We start from the raw sequence: 24,100 nt of genomic DNA on the forward strand, positions 1-24,100 counted from the left end.
AAGAGTCAAACATAGAATGATTTAGTGATCTGCTCAGAATACTTCTTCATGACATGGAATTCTTCCAAGTACAGTAAACATTGCAAATTCCAGGTTTTAGATACAACTCCTCAAGGCTAGGTTGTAAAGGAAAAATCAGGAGTTATGAGTTTAACATTAGATCCCAGTTCTGAGGCAGAATTTTAAAAGCTATTTCCCACTGCAGCATTCCCAGCCCTCTTGAGGGCCTAGCAGGGCCTACTAACCTTTTACAACTATGAGGAGACTTTTGAAGCCCCACAGCTGCACAGGAGCAGAATTCTCTTGTGTTTGGAAGACTATCTGCAGAAAGGAGCTTTTATGAGGCTTCTCACATATACACCAGTCACTGACTTGAGCTCTCATAATCCAGACCCAGATTCTTCTTGTGTACTATAAAACAAGGAAATGGGAATTATCACACTAGGTGGAGCATTTTTAAGAACTGGCAGGGGAGTTATGGTATGTTAGTAAATATATTATGCCATTATTTATATTAATTGCCAGTACTAAAAGGCTGTAACTTCTTTCAGTTTGGGTGACCTGGAGCTATAAAGCCACCAGCTGAGAGTTATAAACGTCTGTCATTGCAAGACATCAATTGGTCATAAAAATAGTTGGAGTATTCACTTCTCTTTGATGGAAATTTGAAAAACATGCTCTGGGTCCCACTTTCCCATCAAAACCCTTTTTTATTTCCCTCTTAGTACTGCCATACTAAACTATAGGGTTCCCAAACCCCACACAATCACAGAAGGAAACTACGCATGATGAAAATTCTCAGGAACACACAAAAATCTTCAGCTGCCTAAAAAACCCCATGTTTTGACTTTGCGTAACAGTACTGTGCACGAACAAAAGCTTCTCATTTTTAACTTTTACTTCTTCTGTCTCACCCTTTCAGCAAGTTTTCTATACAAGGCAAAAAAACCATTTCATAAACTGGCCTTGACAGAATATTAAGGGAAGGTAAATGAAGCTGAAATAACTTTGGCACAGGGGCCTTCCATAAGAGATTAATGGGGGAAAAAAAGGTACTTTATGCAAATAGTTGTACTTGAAGAGACAGAAGTTAGACCCAGTTGCCTTCCACTGCAAACCAGAAAAATTTTCAAAATTACTGCTGTATGCAAGAAATTAATTTCAGAGAGAAAAGGAAGTCAAGTTTACCTACTTATTTTGAAATAAAGGTAGAAACAGAATTAATCTCATCTACAGATGTAATCAGCTCAGTTTAATTTTTAATCAATGACTAAAAATACCATTGAGGAAGGACTCACCCCTTTTAAACAGGTTAATAAAAAATTAGGCTTAGTGGGAAACTCAGCATGCTTCATTATACTCAAAAAGTGCAGTGTTTCATATTTTATATAACAGCTTTATTATCAAATGGCAAGAGACACTTAGTAATGATGTCATGCAGGTATCACCAAAAAAATTCCAAAAGATAAACAGGTCGCCTAACAGCTCAAAATCCCTTGCAATTAAAAAACAAAGCTACATCTTTCTGATGTCCTGGTTTGTTCCATGGTAGCCACTATTTTTCTGTTGAAATGTTATGGCTCTCTCTTGGATCACTTTCTGGATTTCCTAAAGGAGACAGTAGGCTAGTACAGTACTCCACAACACAGTGCTTTTTTTGCTTTCCACAATGCCTGCCTTACTCTTCACAACCCTCACAAGTCCTCATGGGATAGGAAAGCACCTCAGGCTGCTGGCAGCTGAAGATAAACACAGAAGAGATGGGTTTAAAAAAAATGCTAAGGTTTTGAAAAAGTAAAGAACCCTATTTTGAACCTTTTTAAGGTCTTAAGGCTTTTAGTTATTATGATGGGAAGCCAGTCTTGTGGCTGAAACACAACAGGTTTTCAGTAACAAAGCCTGATCCCCATCTCCATAGTGAAACAGAACTCAGTGAAAATGTCAAGTGATAGCACAAGTCACATTAGATTGAAGGAGATTTCAGTTCCTTCTTTAGTGAGAAGGTTCCACCAAAACATTGGCTTTACACAGCATGGGAGGGATTTTAAAACAGCTTCTGTTACTGACCAAGAATTGAGACAAATTTTGAGAAAAGCCACTGGAAAATAAGTAGTAGGTAATTTATTCTGAGAGTTCATCTGCATGAAAAGTTAACTCTGCAGAAAAGTAGGCTGTAAATCTACAGCAGCTTCACTCTCAGTAGTCCGTGGGACCCTTGCTCACATGGCTCAATTCACATCCAGGTTTACTATGGAATAAATTCCCTGGGTAGAGGAGCGCTGGAGATTAGAATGGCAGCAATAAAAGGAATCACTGTTCAGTGTTAAATGCCAAAGTACACTTTTAGAGTAAATTCTAAATAACAAAAGAATTGCTGAAGCTGAATGATCTTACAATAAACTTGCAAACAGAACTGATATAAATTCCTTTATATACTTATGTAAAAAATATCATTTACTGTGCAGCCTGGATTTAAATAAAAGACAAATGGTCTATCAATATTACTATATATTTACAAGTAATACTGTGATGAAACGAAGCAGTCAATTAACATTATGTTACAAGAATGAATAAACCCTTTAAAGGTACCAGTACCTTTTACATTATCACATTCATGAACATCTCAAAGATCTATGATATGATCATGAGTTAACACGAGGACACGGACAAATAAACCCTGGAACTGGAGCACATGCTGCTGTGTCACCTCCCTTTTCAGGGAGATACTGCAGGGGCATCAGCTTAAACCGCATGAGCAGCACTGGTTTCAGTAGGATAAAACACGAGTGTGCTCCCCAGCTCCTGACCAGGGCCTTGGTTTATGGGGTTCCACTGACAAGACAACAAACTACCACAGCTGGAAGCACAAGGGGAGGTATCTTGTACCTTACTGAGAGAACACACAGAGTTCTGCTGAAGGCGAGTCATGGCTGGCTGCCCATTGCCAGTCACTGACCTGGCAGACAATGGAACCCCCCATTTTTATATACACCGACACAAGAGCCTGCTGTTCCATGGTGCTCTGAACATTATTTGGGATCAGCTGTTTGATAGGAACTGCACCAGTTTGTGTACCTGACATTTCTTTTAGCTAATCAAGCTGCAATGAGAAATTTTATACTCTTTACATATTGCTTGAGAAATGGTAATATTACACTGCTTAAGCATTTTTAAATCACTTGAGAACTGCAAGTTTTACATAACCATATGATCACTTTCTTAAGTTGGCAGGATAAATCTATGCAAGTGAAATAATGGCAAAATAATCAACACTAAAAAAATGAAAATTAGAACTTAAAAATCATCAGCTAGCCAAGATAAGAATTCTAAGCTGCTCCCTCCCTTCCTGTATCTGCTCCCAGAATAAAATTTTACAGGGGCCAAGAGGGAATGATGTGACACTTTGCCTTTGTTAACCCAGTAAGTAAAGCAGATGTAGGTTCAAGTATTTAATTCCATACAGCACTAATAAATAGAAGTAAACAACCAGGATGAGAATAATATTGTAGTTAAAGTACTGCAAAGAACCTTTGTTTCTGAGTGAGCACCATTGTATTATTTTGAAACTCCTCAAGGCAAAAAAGAAGGAAAATATTGTTAGTGAGAAATGCACTCAGACCAGATCACATGCAAGCCTACAGACAATGTTATAAAGTTGGACTGAATAATTCAGGGCTTTTTCCTGCAAGTGTTAGAAAGCATCACCTGTAGTTTATGTCTACATTACAATTTTTGCTCTGCACATAACTAGAGCAAAATGTTACATCTATATTCTCACTTCCCTCATCCTGAGGGCCACATACACACCCTCCCAAAATAAAACACTGGTGGTTTGGTTACAAAACTATATGCAGTACATTTCTGAACACACTTCCTTCCATTTAAGGACATGTGCTCATTTAAAGACATTCTTACCAATTACAAGCCTCCCCTTTAATTGCTTAAGATCCAATAGAAAAGCAAATATACAAATATCAGAAGTGCTGATCCTGAGATGAAATATGGGAAATTCTGGTCCAGTTTGATCCTTATTCAAACTTCTGTTTCAGTTTCTTCTGGAAGAGAGCTGGTAGGATGGAGAGGATGGCTAGAATCATGAGAACAAAAACAGAGTTCCAGGAAACAGCTTCCCCTGCTGTTGTAAGCTGGTACAGCGTTGTTCCTGCCTTAATGGCTACAAAAGACGGTGGTGCTACACCTGGAGCAAGGAAAGGATGAAAAAACAGCTTGTTAGGGTGAAAAAAGCCATAATTAGTCATCCAAATTTTAACACCAAAATCTTGAGATTTTGTTGTCTTGTACTTTTTTTTTTTTAAGAGGGCTGTAAATACAGAATTCAAAGACAAAAACCCCTTATCAAAAGAACTAGTTTTATGCCATTCTTAATATTTTTAATGCAAACTCAAATACAGGAGAACAGGCAAATAATCTCTGCTCTTTAGGCTCTGCAGATTTCAAGTTCTCCTTTCAAACTGATTTTAAGTGAAAAAAGCCATAATTAGTCATCCAAATTTTAACACCAAAATCTTGAGATTTTGTTGTCTTGTACTTTTTTTTTTTTTAAGAGGGCTGTAAATACAGAATTCAAAGACAAAAACCCCTTATCAAAAGAACTAGTTTTATGCCATTCTTAATATTTTTAATGCAAACTCAAATACAGGAGAACAGGCAAATAATCTCTGCTCTTTAGGCTCTGCAGATTTCAAGTTCTCCTTTCAAACTGATTTTAAGTTCATAAAGGAAAAATACTGGATTGTTTCCCAACCAGATTAAAAAGTATGTGCAAAAATATGCCAATTAAAAAATCTATAGTGTATACCCCTTCTTCTGGCCACCCCAAACTGTGGCTCACGAGCCACAACTCTTACCTAGGAAAGTGCCAATGAAAAACACTTTCAATGGCACATTGATTACAGGAGATGTGATATTGATAAACCAGTTGGGAAGGAAAGGTGTTATTCTCAAAAATATTATGTAGTTAATGAGATGTTCTCTATGTCGTTCAACCTGCCAAAAAAGAAAAACCAAACATTTGGTTAAAAAATCCCTGCCTTGAAAATACACAACCATAGAGGTTTAAAGGGGTTTTTTTTCCCTGTCTTTTGTAGACATTTACATGTTGTAAACATAAAAATCAGTTAAAAATGCGTGATGTGGGGAAGTGAATCACCTGTTAGATAGTACTGAGATCACCCTGGAAACAGCTGTGTGTGACAGAGCACAGTGGTGATGTGTCTGACTGACTCAGCTAACTCAAGCAGCAAGTAAGTCATAGGCAGAGCCACAGGCCTTACTCTAACTTCAGCACATCACCTCTGTCTAATTCTGGCCCAGTCAACACAGCCAGTCTCTAATCTCATTCCTAAAGCTTTTGCAGCAACTAGCAAGGAAGTTTGTTCCTCAATCCATTCTGTCCTAACCTGTGATCAAGCTTCAAACACAGCTATATTCCTCACTTGGAAACTCAGCCAGGTCCCAGCTCTGAACTTCATGAGGTGGCTGCTCCCAGCACAGTTCCAAAGCCAGTCTCCCCATAGGCTATAGTGCCCAGCATTAACATTTACCCAGCAGCAACAACAGCTCCAACTTCATTTACAGTATTAATTATGTTTTTAGGTCTAGCCTAGCTCCTTACACCAATGCTACAACAAAGCCTCTTCTCCTTCCAGCCTGTCTCTAGCACATCAGTCTTTCCAGACAAGTGTGACCTCAAGCCAAGCTGCAAGGATAGCCAAGCATCCACAGTTCTGGCCCATCCTAGCAGACCTGCACTAAGATTAAGCCTCAAACAGTTGAAAACAAATCTGGTCTGATTGCAATTCCACCTGAAATCTCACATGGCAGCTCACCCCAGTCACAACCCTGTTTTGCAGCTTTAGCCAAATTTAAATTTAACTGTAACACCAAAATCAGGAGCACTGTGGGTTTCTTAAATCTTAACGCAGGAGAAATATTTAAATATTGATTAATGCTGCATATAAAATGGCTTAACCTCAATACACAAGCATGATACAGTCCAATTAACCTGGACACAGTGAGATATGAGCTGCACGTGCAATTTTAAATCACATGCTCAGTTCTACTAATGGCAATAGTAACCATTTGCTGCTCAGAATAGTCTCAAGATTATACTGCAATATGAAGATTTACTTGGGTCAAGAGTCAAAATAATAGTATATAACCTAACAAGGTCAGTTGTGCCAGACAGCTCCAGATCTTATCTAATGAGGAACAAGTTTAAAGCATTTTTATGTAACTCAAAAAAATCTTGACCAGAGTACAGGTGCTTCATACTTGCCAAAAAAAAAAAAAAAAAATTGTTTGAATGTTTCAGAGTATCAAAGAAAGACACATAGGGTCAAGTACAAATCACACTGTATTTCTTACTGCAAAACCTTTAGGTTCACCTCACAATCAAGACTTGCTGAAATTAATGTTACCAGATACTGTAAGAGAACGCTTCTAAATGCTCCAACTACAATAACATCTTCAAATTAATGTTTCTCAATCAGACATACAGCTACAGGTTCCTCCAACACAAAAACACAAACCCAGCTTTCATTAGTCCTGATACTTAGAGAGCAATTACTTGAAATTATCTATAACTGGAGAGGTTTCCTATTGACACTAAATAAACCAGGGGGGTGATCAGTTGCAAACACTTTCTAGGTAAGAACAAATTTCTCATGGGAAATACCATAAAATCAGGAATACTTCCAGAATCCCTTCTGTGTAATGACATACATGAGCACAAGACCTCTTAGTTTTCCATGCTATTCCACGACACATTTTGTATCGTAAGTTCCAGCATCTCTAGAAACCGTACCTGTTCTGACCATTTTACTGCTTTTTCTGTTAAATATCTGTACACAACAGGACGTCCCACTAGGTATGAAAGCATATAGCAAAAGGAAGCTCCGAGTCCTGAGCACTGAAAAAAAATCAAAACAGACAATAAATGAGCAGAAACTCTAATTAATGTCAGCCTTGTTTCCCTATAAACTACACTGCCTGGCTAGAGCAGGTTTCTATGCAGCCCTCCATCAGGGCTCTCCTCCAGCAGTATGTACACACTCCCCAAGTACACTGTTGACCCAAGACAGTTTATTTCCAAGGCATTTGAATCAATCTTAGCACTCAAAGTAGACAACATTGATTACTTATCAGTTAATATCAAGTGCTTCTGCAGTTTTAAGACTTTGAACAGTGAAAGCTTTGCAAATAAGAGGCACAATGCCATTAAAGAAATTCAAACATGAAAACTGAACAACAGGGTCCTCCCTACCTTTTCAATACTAAGGCTCATTATGATTGCATCTTTGGCCCATAACTTACTAAAGCTTGTTGAAAAAATACATTTCAAATCTTAAACTAAGCTTCTTGCATATTTAAGCCAGTTATAAACCAGATGTATTTTGTAGTGTGATAATAAAACAACAGTAACTGTGTTGTGAAATTACGACTGGGTTCTGGCAGATGCTAAACAAATTTAGAGTAAAGGAAACTCTGGCTGATTCACACTCAAATGTCTTCATTATTAAGAAAACCTGGAGAAACAGCTCAGTGTTTTGGATCATCACCCAATGCTACAGTGAATTTTTGTGGGTAATTCTTGCAGCAGAGCTGAGTAAGAACTCAGTAGTTCATCAGAAACTGAAGTGTATGCCAGTTTCAGACTGATCATTTCCAATAGGAAGCTGCTCAGATGCTTGGTTGTACTCCAAATCGATAAAAATATATGCCCTCACAAACTACTTTCCATACTTACCAAACAAACAAGAAATAAGGCCAGTGGAAAGGGATAAAGAAACCCTGACAGGATACTGAGAAATATAGACCCAGGAATAGCAAATGTTTGCAAGCTGGATGCATCTTAGTTAAGGGAAAACACATTCCTAGAAAGCTACACACCTCCTAACTTTAAAAGCAGTCAGGATACATATTACAACTTGAAAAACTATAAATAGGCAGGGCCCCTCAAGATCCTTACTTCAAAATGCCTTTTGTGGAATAGCACAAGAAGTGCAAGCACAGAGCAACAAGATGTAGATTTGTCACTACACATACAAAAAAATAAGTCAGTAAGTAATAAAAGCTGACTGCATTTTTCTCTTTATCTGCGCTACAACTGCCACAGAGGATTTATTGTGACTTCCAGGAAACACAGACTTCTGATTTTACACTGTTGACTAGAGATGTGCAATTTCAGATATTCTCTCTGGAAAGTTCACAGGCCTGTCTGAGCCCATAAGCACAAGTTTCATGGAAGACTGAAATGTATGAAGGCAGCTACTACTTCCTTACAAATAGGCTTGGTGTAATCACTGACTACAATAGCTGATCACTACTTTCAGTCAGAAATTTAAAAATTTTTAAATTTAAATTTTTAATCAAAAATTAGGATTCTGCAGCATAAGCAAGCAGGTTGCTGGATTTAAGGCTTGCTAGGCATACTTGAGACTATGATGCATTGCTCACTTTGGATACAAAAGATATAAAGCAAAAAAACCTGCACACTATTTTACCCAAGTTGAACTGACCAAAATATTAGGAAGTCCAATAATCTTCCTGAGTCCATTACAGTCAGTCCAGCTTTCACTAAGCAATGTCAAGGTTCAGAGGTAACTGTACCATGCCTAGAAACTGATCACAGTCTGCTGCTGAGACAGTGAAGGTCATCACATCAGCTCCTAGAGCAGCTCAATAAAGAGCCAATTTATTCTCCTCCTTGTTAATATAGACACTAACATTTTCATTTTCTTCATAGATCTATAATTTGGAAAACATGAAACTTTTTGTGAAATACTTTAAAAGAATGAGCTGAAGGATAATTACTAGTGGCACGTTCAGTGCTGACTCTCCTGAGTTACGAAAGCCTCCTGCATTAAAACTGTGAAACAAACCTCTTCCACAGCTTTAAAATTATTAACCTTTAGTGAAGTGTTCCAGTTAAGAGTGTGTTTAATGATTAATTAATATATTCAGCACTCAGGAAAAAGAAGTCAACACAGAACACAGGTAGCCTTTGTGTCTCCCTACACAGAAAGTACTTCAGAAATTCATCTCTCTAAAAGACAACAGAGATTGGGTTTTCTGAATTTGGGCAGTGCAGAGATGAAAGATGGCTCAAAATACTTTCCTTCAGAAATACTGCTAAATATTCTACAAACTACCCTTATGTGGAACTTTGAATGTCTCAAAGAAGAACAGTGCAACAGTCTCAGTCTTCCTTTAGAACAAACAGTAATTTCTACCTCAAAATTCACTTTATTTTAAAAGTTATCATAACACTAAAGTGAGACCAAGCCTAATAGAGAGAAATGTTTCTAAATTTCCACGATTTTAAAATATTTGTGTCTCTTTGTAGACACTCCTATATTAAACAAAGTATGTTAAACTTCACCCATGACCAAGAAGTTATCAATTTGTATTTTTCACTTATTTTTTCAGAGAAGCATGACTACATCAAAGCTGCCCTTTATACCAGAAAAAGGATACAAAACATATGTGGCAAAATAAGCCACTAACACTTGAACGTAAAATGTGTCCTTGTATTTGGACAAGACTTTTCCCAAGGCCTTTGCATCATCCATATCTCTAGGAACCTTTATACATTCTCTTTCTTCTCTGGAGAGGAAAAAAAAAAAGCAGGAATGATGGAAATATAATCAAACAGTGTAGTACAATTACTTACTGAATACAGAGATAATTAGATACACTACATCACTAAATTACAGCTTCAGCAAACAAACCATGATTATTGTTGTAATAATGCTCTCAGGTGAATACCTAATATTTACAGTGTGGTTTATATTAGAAAATCCCCAATTTTAGGTATTTGCAACCTTTTTTTTTTTATTCAGTACAATAATGTGCTTCTCTTCTAGGTTTTTTTCTTACCAAGTACTGACCAAAAAGAAATAATTGAGCAAACTAAACCTTGGCAAGTGAAAGGAGCCAACGTTTCAGCCAAAACCAACTGCAGTTGCCTGAGTGCTGGGGTCATAACAGTTGAAGTGCAGCAGGAGTGGCAGAACTTCACCTCACAAACAAATAAAGCTCTAAGGGCAAAATCTCATGTCACACCTTAATCTGGTGCAACTCTGGGCAGCACAATTCAGTGTCTTCGCTTCCTCTGTATCAGACTTTGGGATCAGGCTGTTGCAAACTGACCTTGTTGAGCAAGTTAATCAGACAGAAAATTAACTACTAAAAGGGAAAAGAAAACTGTTAGACAAGCAGGCTTTCACCTGTCAGCCTGCCTGCCTTCCCAACACAAGTCCTGGGTGCAACAAGAAGGTGAAAAAGAGAAGGCAAAGTTTAGCTAGGAAGGAAGAAGGATTTCCCCTTTGGTGACAGCCTCCAGTTTTACCAAGGCACAAGGAAGTTTAAAGTGAACCCAGACTGAACCAAGCACACTCTGACTCTCATCTGAAGAAGGTTAAGGACACACCGATAATGTGCTAGAGGGCAACACCTCAAAACACGGGATCTCCACTGTGCAACAGAAACCTTAGATCAAGACCAATTCTCTGATTTTGTGCCATATCCCCATGCAGGATCTGATACTGAAAAGCAAATTATTTGATAAATAATTGATAAATTAAACTTTCATAACATACTTACTCACTAAGTTGTGGGAAATTTTTATATACCAGGAACATAAGGAAAGCAGCTGATAAGAAGATGGACACTAAAATAAGAAGTGATGTCCGAGCTGATCCACCTTCTGCAAGAGCTTTCCCTGAAATTAAACATAAAACAAACTTAGAAAAAACCCCCGGCACTACCAAAACAAAACAACAAAAATCAATCCCTGACAACTTACAACAGATTCCAAACTTATCCTTCAAGAGAATATTAAAGCAAACCCTCTGTGGACATCATCTTCCTACCAACACTTTCAATAACACACATCAGTCACATTCCTGGAAAACTTTCAAACAACCTTGAAGTTTTTACACTGGCAAACATCCCACAGAAGTCAATCTCTATGATCCATAAGAATTCAGGCCTTAATTAATAAATACATTTGTAAAGAGAAAAATCAGAGCTAAACAACGTAAGCCATACATATGTTTTCCTTTTTGCCAGAAATTTTCTGCCAGTCTAGTTAATTAGAGATTTAACTTGGAAGTTAAATTTCCAGGACGTACAACATAACTCTGAAACCTGCTCATTAACAGATTTTTCCCTCTAATGAAAGACTACCAGATACAGCCAGTTAGGTGAGACACATTCATTAGGAGGAAACCTATATAAACACACACACACACACCAGCCTGTGATATAAAGATCACAGTTCCTAGTCTTGGGAATTACACATATTTTACACTCATGTGGATATGGGTATATATAAGTGTGTATTAGCCCTTAAATTCCAGCATAGTGGAAGCAATGAGAGTGCAGTAAGTGACACAATGACATTTTAGGCCTCTTCTGCATCTTAGATTTTTATCAAAATGACCACATAAGTGCAATACTCTGATTAACACAAAGGCAACTACACACATCAAGAATTTAAAACTGAAATGAACACTGAGTACTCTCTGCATCCACACTGGGCATGTATTAAACCACTCTCTCCTCAGGCACTTTGAGGCTCACCCAGCTTCACACCCAGGGTCACCTGAAGAACACTCCAAGAGCCGAGGCTGTTTTCTCTCGCAGATGCTGCTGGCACAACTACAATGCCAACACACAACACTCAAGCGGGTCATGGTGACACCTCACTGTTGTGAAATGCAGCGACTGGATGACGAAACCCACGGAGCCGGCTGGGCAAGCTAGCAATTTTATGGGCTTTAAGGTTTTTTAGGTTTAAGGTCAGTGCGACCCCACAGGTGTGCGCTGGGTCAGCCGAGGCCAAAGGGAGCATCCACAAAGCAGGTACAACCACAGAATCGCAGAACCGTCAGGCTGGAAGGGACCACAGTGGTCATCTGGTCCAACCTCCTAGCTCAAGCGGGGTCATCCCAGAGCTCATGGAACAGGACTGCATCCACACGGATATTCTTGAATATCTCCAGTGAGGGAGACTCCACACCCTCTTTGGGCAATCTGTTCCAGTGCACTGTAACCGTGGTTATTCTGACAACTTCTCCAAGGAGCAAAATAAAGCATAAATAAATAAAAAAGCAACTTATAGGGCCAAAAAAGAAAAACACAGCCCACTGCGCTTTCTGGCACTTCTACTTTCTATACTTCAGCTGTGCCGGTAGTGGAATAACACAAACACACACGCACACACAGAGACATAAAACCACGCGTGTTCCCTCACGCAGGGCAGAAGGGAAAGGGTTCGGTGCCCCATTTCGGCTCCCGCAGGGCGGGAGCCGCCTCACCCCGCACGCACCGTGAGGGGCCCGGCCCGGCCGCCCCAGAGCCCGCGCGGAACGGGGCCGATGCCCGAGGCGCCGAGAGGCACCGACAGCCGCATCGGGCACCGTCCGATGCCAGGGCGAGGTCACCCCCGCTCCCGCCGCCCCGAGCCCCCGGCACCTTCCAGAAGCTGCCGCTGGTGCCTGGCGCTCTCCGCCGCCGCCGCTTGGCAAGGCCCGCGCTCCGCCGCCCTCCGCTGCGCCATGGCTCCGCGACGCCCCGGGGCCCGGCGAGTCAGGGCCGGGGCAGGCCTCGGCGGCACCAGGAGCCGCGGCGAGCAGGAGGCGGGACCGGCAGCACCGGGAGCCGCGGGCAGGACGAGGAGAAGAAGGAGGCGGGACCGGCCGCTCCTCCTCTCCTCACCCCACCGGGTCGCGGCCGCGCTCCCGCCCCCGCCGTCTCACGGCGCATGCGCTTTTCTCGGGGCATTACGGCTCTGCCGTGGTATACAGGAGCACGTGTTGGGCTCCACGTCCTTGAAATGTGGTGGCGGGTTAGTGGCAGTAAATACGGTAACACCGCCTTTTGGGCGTACCCATGTGGGTATATACGGTAACGGGGATGCGCTCAGTAGTGGTAAATACGGTGCGGGGCGGCGGGGTACCAGCCCGCTCCTCGGCCCGGCTGCGGAGAAGGCACACACATCACTGAATCCATTAGGTTGGGAAAGACCTCTGAGGTCATCGAGTCCAACCTATGACCGAACACCGCCGTGTCAACCAGACCATGGCACAGAGTGCCACGTCCGGTCGTTCATTGAACACCTCCAGGGACGGTGACTTCACCACCTCCCTGGGCAGCCCATTCCATTGTCTAATCACCTTTTCTTTGGAGAAATTCCTCCTGATGTCCAACCTGAACCTCCCCTGGCACACGAGGGGAAGTTCAAGAGGCTATGTCCTCTTGTCCTGTCGCGGCTTTCCTGGGAGAAGAGCCCGACCCTCCGCGGCTACAGCCTCCTTTCAGGGAGTTGCAGAGAGCCATAGGGTCCACTCTGAGCCTCCTTTTCTCCAGGCTAAACACCCCCAGCTCCCTCAGCCTCTCCCCACAGGACTTGTGCTCCAGACCCTTTCCCAGCTTCGTTTCCCTTCTCTGGACACACCAGCGCCGATCGTGCCAGAGGGCAGCGGGATAAAACCCGTCTGTGAGCTCGTTTTCCCTCGGCAATGGCTTTACATCAGTGAAGGGAGCAGGATCTCCCCTCAGGGAGCGGGAGGCGGGAGCCCCTCGGCGCTTCTGGCTGTGGCGCTGGAACAGTGTCGGGTTTCTAGGAAAAGGGGAACTTTATTGGGTTTGTTCCTCTCGTTCGAAAAGAAAGCTTATTTCCCGGGAAGAAGGAAAACTTCTCTATCAGCCCCAGGATTTTCCTCACGTCGGTTCCTGTCAGTAAGAAGGTTTGAAATCTCGCAGAAAAGCCAGCGGGGCATGTCCCACTGTTCGCGGATTCCTTCGCGTTCAAGCCGAATGTGACCTCGAAGCACCTTTTCCTCTGCAATCTTCTGGCAGCAGGAGATCCCTGAACTTTCCAAGTGCCCGGGCAGCACAGAGTGTTACAGGGACAGTTCTCCAGGGAGAACACTGGAACCCTGCGGACAACACGCATTGCATAAGCTTCTGGGCAGCCGGGTTGGCTGAGAGAGCTACGGTGACACCCCCTCGTCCCTTTTCCAGCTGTGTCTGCTCGTAAATGTCCAACTCTTCCTCAGGGTCGTCTAGAAAGGAAGCTCTCCTGGGAGAGCTGGATACTCAGATTTAACTTCAGCCTCGTTTGTCTGATTACTCCGTGACTAAACAGCTCTTAAAATTGCTCATACAGGATCCAGCAGATCAGTTGTTTCATAGCAGTGGTATTTACAGATTGTATTTCCCGAGATCACTGATCTTTCCAAAGCCAAGAGGAAGATGCATGTCAGCACACAGCAGAGCTCGTAAAAGCATGGCTTTATTGCTACGTGTACAAAACTCACTGATGTTATAGTGCAAGTGTCTACGGGAAGTTGATGACTCAGTTAAGATCTCAGTAGTCTAATATACTATTACACGAGTACAGCCCCTGCCAAATCCAGTGGCAGGAAATAATCCAAACTATAAATTGTGGTCAGATTCCACATAAAGCTTCAAATCATGAGCAGATTCCATGCCAAGCTATAATTTACTCAGAATTTATTTCTTTTGGAAACAAATTATTTTAAATTATTTCATGAAACCATGTAATTAGCTCTTTTAATATTTGCAATTGATAATTCAGGAATTTAATGCCCTGAGAAGCTGGTCAGGCCTATGAACTTGCTGTTCTGGGCATTGGTGCCAGATGAGGGAGTCCTTTGTTTTTTCAAACCCTTTCACTAGAAAATTGTACATACTAGCAAGATGAGAATTGCTGACACTGTAGAATATAGCATTTTTTTCCCTATTGTAAATGCACATCATGTTTGTCATCTCTTTTCGGTTAATTACTTCTGAAACTCCAGGTAAAATGATTCAAACACTGGGACTTTTTTCCTCTCTAACTTCTGACAAAGCATCAACTAGATACTAAACTGAAGAATGTTGGAAGCAAAATTGGAAACCAGATTATTATGCAGACAAATCTTTACCAAGTCATCCTGAAACAGAGGAGGAAAGATGCAGACTGAAAGATGTAAATAAAATAAGTACCACAATTTAAAAGCTGTAGATGGTAAATGCTGCAAGGGCCATCTCTCTTTTTGGTGAGGTAGATTGTTCGGTGGGGTATGAATCCCAGTTTGGTGTGGTTGTTGTTCAGTAGCCACTCAGGGCCAAGGAGCTGGGCAGAACCTGCTCCAGGGGATGTCTGATTTCTAATTAACCTGCTCTGTATGGTGTAGCCCCTCTGTGTAACCCAAATGCAGGTAAACTGACACACAGGCCAAGTAACTTCTGATTCTTGCTGAATCCTCTGCAGCTCCCCCATCCAAGACACCACTGTAAAATGCCCAAGAAGCAATTTCAACAATACAGACTTTCTCCATGTTTCCCCTTCCATTTAGTAGAAAGCACATGGCCTGCAGATGATTCCCAGGATGCTCATTCTGCAGTAAGCTCACAGTGTTGGTATATGTCTCATTAAAAATAGAGAAGATTAATCATCTCAATGTTAGGGAGCTCCAGCTCTCTGAATTGCTGCCAGAGTGAAATTTAAAGACTCATTAGATAGATCAATTTGCAGTTGATATGCACTGCACAAATTGTATTTGTTAGACTGGATTATCAGCAGACTTTTAAACTGTTCTTCACTGTTCTTGGTTCTTCTTGCTGGGGGGTACTGCTGGCGTGAATGTGTTGTCTATTTTACTAACCTTTGAAACTGTCAGTGGTGTTTAGTATCCACTGATAATTTGAACAGTCCCCTGCAAAGATGTCCACACCTAACAAATGCCAGCAGAACCTCTGCAATCACTCAAGGAAAAAAAAAGGACGTGTCTGGGGAATGTTTCTTAGGGCTCACTCTCTAAGTTGAATAATTCAGGAACTCTATTTAGAAGATTAACTTAGATTTATTTACTGGGAAGAAGGTAAAGAATGAAAAATACTGCCATAGGCCACATCCTGTACGTGTTCAGAGCACGAAGAGTTTTGGTAGCTGGAACTCAGCGAGTACCAAGGAAATTTTTGACACGTGGTTGAGATCAGCACTGCCAGGAACAGCTTCATTCCACAGCACACTGGGAACAATAGCTATGGACTGAAAATAGATTTACTCTCATCATGTATAAAGTATCCTGTATATATAATGTATAAGAAAGAGCATAAAACCTGCCCTGTCTTTGGAGCATCTTTTTAAGCCCCACCTGACACAGAAGGCATGCTGCAGAATGCTTTGTCCAGCAGAGAAATGAGAGAAGTGCTCCAGTCTCCAGTTGGAGTTTGCTCAGTGACTTTACCAGTGGGAGAAGCACTCTCTGTGCTTAGAGACTAGAGACTGAATGAGCCAAAAGCTTTATATGAAATGGTTTCTGGAAAATGTACCTTAAACTCTGATTAGGAGTTCTTTCAAATTATCTGTGAACCAAAAAAGCAAAATGTTTTTCTGACCTGCTGGGAAGTAACAAAATAGATTGACATCTACCAGGGCAGCAGCTACGTGGTCAGCTCCATGAAGTCACTTCCTTCTGTGGGTGGTTGGATGAAATGCTTTATTTTTGTCTGATTGAAAGAGTTGTCTTCCCTCCGCACAAAAACTTGTGTTTGCCTCTTTTCTAAGTCACTCCTCGATGGACTGATAGAGCCCATGTCACATGGCTGACTCACTGACTCTGCTGATGCTTTGTGGACTGAGTCATGCTAGCTGTCAGCAAGAGGAAGGAGGATGAGAGACTGAGAGCAATCCTACTCCTGAGAGCTTCTAGCTGAAAATGATAAAAACCAGGAACACTAATCAACAAGTAAATCATACGTATAATTTCTTGAGAAGTGCAGATTCAGAACCCTTTTCTTCCCCTATTATTGTCTTATTTTTGACCATCACAAACTGCATCATTTTAACATTTTTATTTTGTATAAATATGGCAAGAAATTAAACCTCAAACATTTATTGTCATTATACCTAAATTCTAATTTAAACCAAATAAACTTGTGTACTTGGAATGGGGCTTGAGTGTTTTACTGAGCTCATAATTTCATTAGTTACGGTAAAGAGTTTGAGGATGTAACTGGAGAGTAACCATCTGCACAGGAGACAACTTAAGGTGGAAGGCAAATGCTTTGATCAAAATTAATAGAAAAATGTCACCAACAAGTGAGATAAATAGAAATGAGCACCTATTTGTAGCTGTTTGTGTGAATGAAGGGTTAGAAATTTCTTGGAGCCAAAAGGAGAGTTAATGAAAGCTTTTATTTATGAAAGCCAGTGCTCAAAGACAGAAGCTGAAAAAATTACTAAACAGCGAGAGCAGAACTTGTAAGCTTTAAAATGAGTTGAATCTGAGCTCAGGGATCATAAGCATTCAGATTTCTTTCTCTCCTTGTATTTTTTTATAGAAGATACGATTCTTAACTCCTATTGTCCTTTTTATGTAGAGTTGTACATTTTGGGTACATCCTGCACATATGTACATATGTGTACACATACACAGATTTATGTACAAATGTACAAAGTGCAGATTTTCCATAGTGTGTACCTATTTCTGTTACTGCTTAACTGCTTAGGAACACAATGAAATAGATAGCTATGATGTTTCTATTCCAAATGGTAAAAATAAGAGATTCTCAATTCTGATGTACCTCTTGTTCCTAATTAATAGTAAATAAATCCCCTTAATAGCCAGCTTTTTTTTTGTTTTTGTTTTTCCTATTGCATGTGTCAGTGGTGTACATGAAATGGGGAAAGAAACTTTTCTCGTCAGCCTGCTCATATCCTCTATTTGAATACAAAAAACCAGGAATTAAAGGTTTTGTCTTCCTGCAAATTAAGCATGAAACATACCCTGTAATAAGCTTATGCCACCCCAAATGAGGAACATGAAAGCTCTGTCAGGTTCTTTAAATGTAGTTCCAACCTTCAGAGGCCTTACCTCCATTTTTTTCCCAGTCTTGGAAAGCACTTTCTCTAAAAAGTCAAACCTCTTATTAAAAATACTGATAGAAGAGGGAGTTCTCATCACAGGACAAGGAATCTCAGGTGTCCTCTTGGCAGCAATAACCAACTTAGTCTTCGTAACAAGAAGCGGGATGAACAACTCCACCTCCCCCTGTCAATCACCTCATCCCAGCTTTTGGTCCAGCCTACAGCATCTGAGTTGTGGGAACTGGCTCAGGCAGCAAATATATTGAACAGCTCAGCCAATGTCAGCTCTTTAAGATAGGTAGCAAGAAAGGCAAAAATATTTCCAAAGCAAGAAAATATTCCTGACACCTTCTTCTAGCTCAGAGTCTCCTTTGAAGCTCTTGGGAGTACCTGTGGAGCACAGCAGAGCCCACACAGAGCAGAGCAGAGCGTGATCGGGAGAGGCCAAAAGGGAGGCAGCAGGAGAGTGGGATGTGGAGCTGCAGGGAGAGTCCTTGCTTGACTCAAAAGCAGCTGCACAACTCTTCAGCCATGCAGCTCTGCTCTGCAGCTGAGGTATTTGTGAGCTGGTGTTTATTGCTTGTGATAACGATCACAGTTGTAAATTTCTGTGTAGAGAATGGCCAGGCCCTTATCCTGAGATACACCCATTAGTTGTGATTCATATTTAATGCTAGGGTAGGATTAAATGTAATTATCAGATTTATACCCTGTCTGAAGCTGACTTTATACTAACATAGCTGAAAATTCAAATATTCCTGCTAAGGAGGAATATGTTCCTTCAAGGATTCCTTCTAATTTATAGCAGTGATGGAGCTGGACATACCCATCTGCAGGGCAAATGTTTCCAAACCTAAGTTATTCCATGCTGATAAAAACACCACCTTTAATCTGATCAAAGACTCATTTTAATTTCTCTTTAAATGACATTACAGATTTTGCCTCTACAAACGTGGAACTGAAGTTTCAGCTCAGTTAAACCAAAAATTGTTGGTCTGGAGAACCAGCTTCGGGTCACCTCCCAGTGTTGAACACACGCTGGGGTGTGTAGCTTTGACAATGTCTGATCTGCTGGAGTAATGACAGAAATCAATGCTGCGGAGTGCAATCAAGATTTTTTAAGCTGCTTTTTCTACTATACCCAAAAAGGCCCAAGTGGAACCTCCTACTGGAACTCAGCAGGACCTGAATGGTCTCCTCTTGCTGCTAGGTTCTTAAAATATCATTGTAACTGTCTATTGACATTTCCCTTCTGTGTTTTGTTTGTTGACTCTAAGTAGGATAAGCAGGTTGCACTGTCATAAAGAAAGCTTCCTTTTATTTTAATTTGCCCTGGTTTGAGGTCCTAACTCTGTCCCCTAATATAAGAAAGAAGCTAGATGAGAAAATGTGTTTATAAAAGAATAATTGAAAGGAATAAGATGCTAAGCAGAGAATAAACACTGTGAAAAGTTAAAAATGAAAATCTGAGACCTGAACAGTTCAGATTCCTCATTTATTCTAGAGGCCTTGGAATGTGGTCTTTCCACAACTCACCACTTGGTTACCTGACCTGGGTTTTCAGCAGAAATGTCAATCAGCCAATAGCCTGAAGGTATTGAAGGCAGAGTCGAGTAGTTAAATTACCAGCGACCATGTCCTGCTCTCAGTGCAGTTGCAATCATTCTCTGGTGTAAAGTGGATGCATTTTGCTTGGAAAAGTAGGTACAGATCAGCATTAAAGGCACGTAGTTTTGAAAAACAGACCAATAAAGTGTAAAATTAACACTTGCTTCAGTGTTATTAATTACCTAAATAACATCATTCCCTTCATGAATGTTATGGTGGCCACTCCTGGCAAAGGAGAAATGATAAAGACAGAGCTTCTCAGAAACGCTGAGAACCTGACTTCTGACCTCAGCTTCTCTGAAATTCACGGTCAGACACTCAGTGTAGCACTGGGTCATGTGGCACTGTGTTCCTGGGGTTCTCTTTTCTGGGAATACATTTCTCTCTTACCTACATACCATGGTAAACTATGTCACATCATCACACAAGAGGAACATGTCCTCGTCTGATGGCAGGAGCAGCCTCTTTCATATGACACAAGGCCTTACACACTTACTTGGTAGTTCCTTCAGTGACAGGGGCACTCGTTTAATCAACCTTCTTCCAAAATTTACAGTTTGAAGTGCTGCTGCTTTTACTGTTGCTTCTGAATCTCTTCTTATCATCAATGTACCCGAAATTATAGCAGTTGGCCAATCCAAGCTGTTCACTGCTTGTGCTTACAAACACAGTTGCTTTTTGATGCTGAAGAGAATCATTGCTTATGACTGAAAATTTCTTCTATCTTAAAGGAGTAAGAGAGGAAAAAATTTAGGATCTTTGGACGTGCAGACCAGACAAGGATTTTTTTTTTTTGACTACATGGTAGTCAGACACTCAATTCAGGAAGAAAATGTGAACGACAGTTCTGATGGGGAAAGGAAGATGGGGAAGTTTGCTCAGGTAATGCAGGAGTGTGAAACGTTGCAGAAGAAAGCAGAATAAGGAAAAAGGAAAAGTAGGAAAACTCGTATTGCTTTTTTAAAAAAGCAAAACTTCCAGAGAAAAAGTTTACAACTTCTAAATCTTTCCCATACTGCAAGGACTCCCTGCAACCTTCAGATAAATTGTATTAATTGCTTTTCCGACTAGAAGGGAAAAAGTTCTTTTTCCTGTTACAATGTGTACACATTTCATAATTTAAGAATGCATGGTCTAATCATAATATGTGCAAATGTCATGCCATGTTTTCATCTAGATTGCTTTTTCTGTGAGATACAAAATGTCTGCAGTGAGAGTGCTCAGTGTTTGTCCTGATCTGGCCTCTAAAGTCTAAGTGCTTGCAGAAAACAACCATAAAGAGCGGGCCAACAACCAGTTCACAAGGAACAAACCTTTCACCCCTGCTGCATGCAGCCACACCCACAGTTAGTTTTTAAGAAATACATTCAGGTCATCATTAAACCAGTAGTCTGCAATTGAAAGTAATTAAAATTCAGAGCAATATCAGAAGGGTCAAAATGTGATTTAATTGAAACATTTTAGCAAAGCTGCCAACATTCTGAGAAATGATTCGCTGTATGTGTATTCTTATGGGAAATTATTAAATTAATTGAAAAAGCTATAATATGCCTGATAGCACTTACTTTCATAATAAATGAGCATCACAAAATCAGTTGTTAATCAGGATTAGAGATTAAATGGGGACGGTCTGATAAGAATCTTTTCAGACTCTTTTCACCTAAGGCAGTTCTGTGAAGGAAAACTCTTCATTTCAATTTTGAACTTTATGCACCCAGTCCTAGAAAAGTTTCCTGTCAGACACCTTGGCTGAGTGCAGAAATCCAGATCTACAAATATCAATAAAGAAATTTGCATGCTTTCCACTGCATGAAATACTAGGCCCATTTTGCCTATGGACAAACCACAAGATCAGCTTTTTGGCCTGTTCCCTGCAACGAAATTGCTAAAACCAGTCACTGCAGAAGTGTCAGACGCTTGAGTAAGACATTATTAACTAATATGCTGTAATCATTTCTGAAAGAGCAAGACTAATATAGAGAAAATAAAAGGAGTCCCCAGGAAGACTGGTAAGTGATTTTATAAGAACTACAAGAAGCTCGTATGCCATTATTCTGTAGAAATCCTTACTGTAGCTGAACCAGCATTTTTTTGTGTGGAATTACTTGCTGTACTGGTGATACACTATCATCCAAATGCTTTAATAAACTTTAACCTTGGTTTGGCTGTAGCAATTAATTATTTTATCTTGTCAACCCAGCAGAAACATGAATGAAAACTCATTTCACATTCTGAAGTGAGGAATCCTTTCTGCACAGAAAAGGTCAGGGAGTGGAACACCAGGATGCTGGCAAGCAGGAGCCAAGGATTATGAGGAGTGCCCAAGAGGAAGCTGACACAGCTCCTTGCTATCCTGAGAACATGATGTTGTCCTGCATGCATCATTCATGTACCTTCCAAAGGTGAAATGAGGTGCAAGTACTTTCCACCTTGTTACACAAAACACCTGGAAAAGACACGGACTCTTGTTCAGACAAAGACATGGGCACTGGCAATATATTTCTTGTGTTTCCTGCCTTGCCTTGCTGCTGCAGGTGCTGGAACTTTAATCCAGCTGTTGGCTACCGAGAGCCTGGAAGCCATAGGAGTGTGGATTTGTGAGCAGCTACTCCTGCTGTTCTACCTGTTGTTCTACATAAACAATTAGTGGTGCACCCACAGTCACCAGGAAACACAGATGTGTGTGCACAGCCAAAGTAATATCAATTTCATTGCTTGTTTTCACATCTGTATTTCTTTAGCAATTTACACACAGATCAGCATAAGTCCTATGTTTGCACATCCCAGCATTATGACTGCTTTTGTTAAATTGGAAAATACAGGTATTTAAAACAATATAACCAAATAGAAAACATATTAAAACCTTTTGGACAGCAATACTGAAGTGTAAAGCTTTGCAAGGAATAAATAGAATTTATAGCACTCCTAATAGAAGTGCCAACCAGATAACATCTAAGATACAAGTAAAAAAAGAAAATTAAGGTGATTTCTTATAAAAAATGTGGGTTTAACACCCTCAAATTCTGTTATTTATCTTCAGCTAGGAAATCCCCATACTTGTCAACCCTAATTTTGTTATTTTTGACTCTTTTAACATAAGCAGCTATCTAAGGCTTATGATCTATAAAAGCATTTCTAATAGCAAAGTATTTTCATGAAAAAGTAAGGTAGTTTCATGAAATGTTATTTATTTTAAAAACATGTATCAAAAGCTGTGGTTCACTTAGTGAGTCAGGAATCAAACAGAAAAGCATGTTTCTTTTAGTGCTTGTAAATAAACTTTCCAGTTGCTGCTCACAAACTCTGTATGTCACCTCAGTTTTTCTCCCAGTGAGCTGTGAGCACTTCCATGTGTGCCCTTGGGTCTTTCTTTGATGCCTGCCTTTACTAAGCTTCCTCTTGAGCAGAGAATTCACCCTGCCCCATTCCGTCTCCTCTCTTTGCAGTCAGACCCAAGAAACACACTTGGCTCTGTAGCTCCAATTCTTTACCTCAGCTTTATATTCTGTAAAGCAACCAAAGTGGTTTTACATTTTTCCTGCATAAAAGTCTCCTATCTATCTGCTCCCCCTGTATTACACAGAAATCAGTAACTTTACTCTCTGAGTACTTTGCTTTGTCTCCTCAAGTTTAGAAGGACAGAGGGAAAGGCAGATGAGAAAAGACGGAAAATTAAGAGAAAGGAATAATGTACCATGCCAACACAACCAAAAAGTGTTTTCTTTTTTATAATAAATCTATAATAAATCCCAAATGTACAGTTAAGATTGTGGTCATCACTAGAGGTCAATCACTTTTACTGATCTGAAATGCTTCACAGGTTCCCGAGAAGCCAGGCTGGCACACTTCCCAAACACAGGTGTGTCCTGGAGGGAACTGCCTGGAGTTGTGTGGACTGGAACGAGTTCACAGACTGAATACTGTGTTACTAGATTACTGAAATTCTCAATGTGTGTTTGTAGTTCCTTGCATATGAAAAGCCCTCCCTAGGTGCTGAGAATTTATTCGGTGTGAATTTTTACTATAATAAAATCCTAGTCCTGTTCTACTGTACTCATTGTTATTTAATTTAAATGGGAACAGGATAGGATTATAAAGATTAAAATTATTCTAAACCAGACTAACTTGAACTCTCTGTCTTATTAAATAAAATTAAATATTATAGCTTGATAAATGTACATATAGCTTGCATAAGCCTCACTTGCACACATATTTAATTATACAACTGAAGTTATAGCTTAAATATACTTTTTCACTCTTTGGAAGTTTTAGAAATTTTTTCCTGTTCCCCAATTTGAGTATTTTCACAACTCTTTCTGAACAATTCCAGTTAATTGTTTCATCTTGGCTGAAAAAACGTCATTAGAAAACTTGTGTTTTAAAAATCAGCATCTGCTTGAACACTACTAACTCATAGATACACAACCCTTATACTTAAATTTTCTTTAAATTTGCTTTCTCAAAATGTAAATTCAGCATTACATTGGATTCACAGCTGTCCATTTGAGGAACAATCATAAAAGATAAATAAGCCTGGAGTCCTATGTAAGGAACAGTAAGGAAAGGACATACTTGTTTCCTTGC

General features: G+C 40.3%; 1 protein-coding gene across 1 annotated transcript; it reads right to left on the reverse strand.

The window, feature by feature from the left end:
- On the reverse strand, positions 1 to 12,741 carry TMEM41B (transmembrane protein 41B). The gene is made up of 7 exons (XM_048307631.1): positions 12,502 to 12,741; positions 10,627 to 10,744; positions 9,499 to 9,627; positions 7,769 to 7,862; positions 6,827 to 6,931; positions 4,869 to 5,007; positions 1 to 4,198 (listed from the first exon to the last, which is right to left on the reverse strand). The coding sequence occupies exons 1-7, from the start codon at positions 12,584 to 12,586 to the stop codon at positions 4,029 to 4,031; spliced, it is 840 nt and encodes a 279-aa protein (XP_048163588.1). The 5' UTR covers positions 12,587 to 12,741; the 3' UTR covers positions 1 to 4,028.
- Positions 12,742 to 24,100: the final 11,359 nt, after the last annotated feature.

This window comes from Corvus hawaiiensis, chromosome 6, assembly GCF_020740725.1.
Source record: "Corvus hawaiiensis isolate bCorHaw1 chromosome 6, bCorHaw1.pri.cur, whole genome shotgun sequence".
Taxonomy (NCBI): Eukaryota; Metazoa; Chordata; class Aves; order Passeriformes; family Corvidae; genus Corvus; species Corvus hawaiiensis.